The sequence below is a fragment of the Terrapene carolina genome, unplaced genomic scaffold (genome assembly GCF_002925995.2).
Source record: "Terrapene carolina triunguis isolate 2854851 unplaced genomic scaffold, T_m_triunguis-2.0 Scaffold62, whole genome shotgun sequence".
Lineage (NCBI taxonomy): Eukaryota > Metazoa > Chordata > Testudines > Emydidae > Terrapene > Terrapene triunguis.
Genome location: NW_020664413.1, coordinates 13,040,118 through 13,042,441, shown reverse-complemented (window position 1 = coordinate 13,042,441; position 2,324 = coordinate 13,040,118). Strand labels below are relative to the sequence as shown.

Below are 2,324 nucleotides of genomic sequence, written 5' to 3'. Positions count from 1 at the left end.
TATCTGTACCCTTGCCCAACGGGGGAGCCCCTCTGCCAAGTCGTGGTGCTGTGGGCTGGGAGGGGAGGCCCTAGGACTTCCCCCAGCCCCAAGCAGGGGATCAGCGGGGAGGGGGGCTGCAGTCCAGATGCAGTGTCTCTCCACAGGGAGTGGGGCCGCAGGGGTCCACAAGAATGTACAGCACCTCCCCCTGTGCTCTCTAGGCTAGGCCCTGCCTTGGCACGGGGGGGGGGGTTGGGGGGAACAGAAGGGCAGATGCTTCCTATGCTGGCTACAGCCCCACAAACCTGCCTGCAGCTGGCTCTGCCCTCTGCAAGCTATGCCTGAGGGTCACCCTGAGCCCTTCATTCTTCTCTGTCTCAGGACATGTGCCCTACTGGAGAGGGGTCCTTTCCCTGAGCACCCTATCTGGTTGCACCCTGGTGGAGTAGGGTGTTCTAACTGTTTAGATGGGGGTGGGGTTCTCTGGTTGTTACAGAGATGGGAGGCTGAGTGGGGGGTGGGGTAGGATTCTTTGGTTAGTATAGGGGGTGTGTGGGTGGGATGGTTGTGGGGAGCGGTGGAGTGTTCTGGTTGTAACAGAGGAGGGAGTGGGTAGGTTGGTTGGGGAGGGGGTGCTCTGGTTGTAACAGGAGGGGTTGTGGGGGTAGAGTGCTCTGGCTGTTACCAAGGAAGGGGGTGGGTTGGTGGGGAGTAGGGTGCTCTGGCTGTTACAGAGGGGATGAGTTGGTTGGGGTGGGCGGTGCTCTGGCTGTTATAGGGGGGGATGAATTGGTTGAGAGAGGAGGGGACAGGTGGGATGGTTGGAGGAGGGGTGAGTGCCCTGGCTGTTACAGGTGTAGCAGCACAAACTGCTCTCCTGCTACACTGGCTCCGCCCAGCGCCCGAAGCAGGCGGACCCCAGCGAGCTTCTCTTTCCCTTCGCCCTTTCCCGCAGCGGGAGCCTGTGCCACGGACCGGGGGCGAGCGGGGAGCCGGTGCCGCCTGGCCGGTGTAACACACCACACCGGCACAGCGCCCCCCTCCCTGCCTGGGAGGCAGACGGGAGCACATGGCAACGGCAGGGAGCAGCCGCTGAAGGGAGGCAGCCCTAGCGTGGCTCTTGCCTAGACTCACTTCGCTTCCCGGCGCCCGGACTGCAGGCGGCGGCCAGCCCGGGCTCCGCGCTCGGCCGCGGGGCATTTAGCCGGGAGCGAGGGGCAGGCTCCGGAGATCCCGGGAGCGCGTCTCTCCGGCGGTTTGCACCCCGCACCGGGAAGAACGGACCCGCGCTGGCTTCCCCCTGGGCGCGCAAACGGAGCGCGCAACCCGCCTAGCCCAGCGCTGCTCCCCGCCCGCCCGCCCGCTGCTGGGGGATGGCCCAGAGCCCAGCTCCATGGGCATCCAGACTCCCCGGCCAGCCAGCCATGGACATCAACGCGTCGTCCGCCCCGGCGGGGGGCAACGCCACCTCGGAGCTGGGGGGCGGCGCCTGGAGGAGCCGGGAGCCCTTCTCCATCTTCAGCATCCTCATCCTCACCCTGCTGGTCCTCCTGACCATCGCCACCTTCCTCTGGAACCTGCTGGTGCTGGTGACCATCCTGCGGGTCAAGACCTTCCACCGGGTGCCCCACAACCTGGTGGCCTCCACCGCCGTGTCCGACGTGCTGGTGGCGGCGCTGGTCATGCCCCTGAGCCTGGTGAAGGAGCTGTCGGCCGGGCGGCGCTGGCGGCTGGGCCGGGCGCTGTGCCACGTGTGGATCTCCTTCGACGTGCTGTGCTGCACGGCCAGCATCTGGAACGTGACGGCCATCGCCCTGGACCGCTACTGGTCCATCACCCGCCACCTGGAGTACACCCTGCGCGCCCGCCGCCGCACCTCCAACCTCATGATCGGCCTCACCTGGGCGCTCTCCGCCGTCATCTCCCTGGCGCCCCTCTGCGGCTGGGGCGAGACCTACAGCCCGGCGCAGCAGCGCTGCCAGGTCAGCCAGGAGCCCTCCTACACCGTCTTCTCCACCTGCGGCGCCTTCTACCTGCCGCTCTGCGTCGTGCTCTTCGTCTACTGGAAGATCTACAAGGCGGCCCGGTTCCGGATCGGCGGGCGCCGGAGGAACGCGGTCCTGCCGCTGCCGGAGAGGGGCCCGGTAAAGAGCCGCGGCGGGCGGGCACCGCGCCGCTGGGCTGCACGGGGAGGGGTGCGAGGAAGGGGGGCAGGCACAGCTGGGTTGCATGGGGAGCGGGGGTAGGCACAGCTGGGCTGTATGGGGAGCGGGGGTGGGCACAGCTGGGCTGCACGGGAGGGGCGGGGGGAAGGGGACAGGCACAGCTGGGCTGCTGGGGAG

At 67.8% G+C, this 2,324-nt stretch overlaps 1 protein-coding gene across 1 annotated transcript in view; it reads left to right on the top strand.

Annotated features, from left to right (window-relative positions):
• The first annotated feature begins 1,355 nt into the window (after window positions 1–1,355).
• LOC112126087 (5-hydroxytryptamine receptor 5B-like) overlaps window positions 1,356–2,324 on the top strand; it is an 11,595-nt gene continuing 10,626 nt past the window's right edge. The window contains exon 1 of the mRNA XM_024224505.1: window positions 1,356–2,126. Coding sequence (XP_024080273.1) covers window positions 1,356–2,126 — 771 coding nt within the window. The remainder of the gene's footprint in view (window positions 2,127–2,324) is intronic.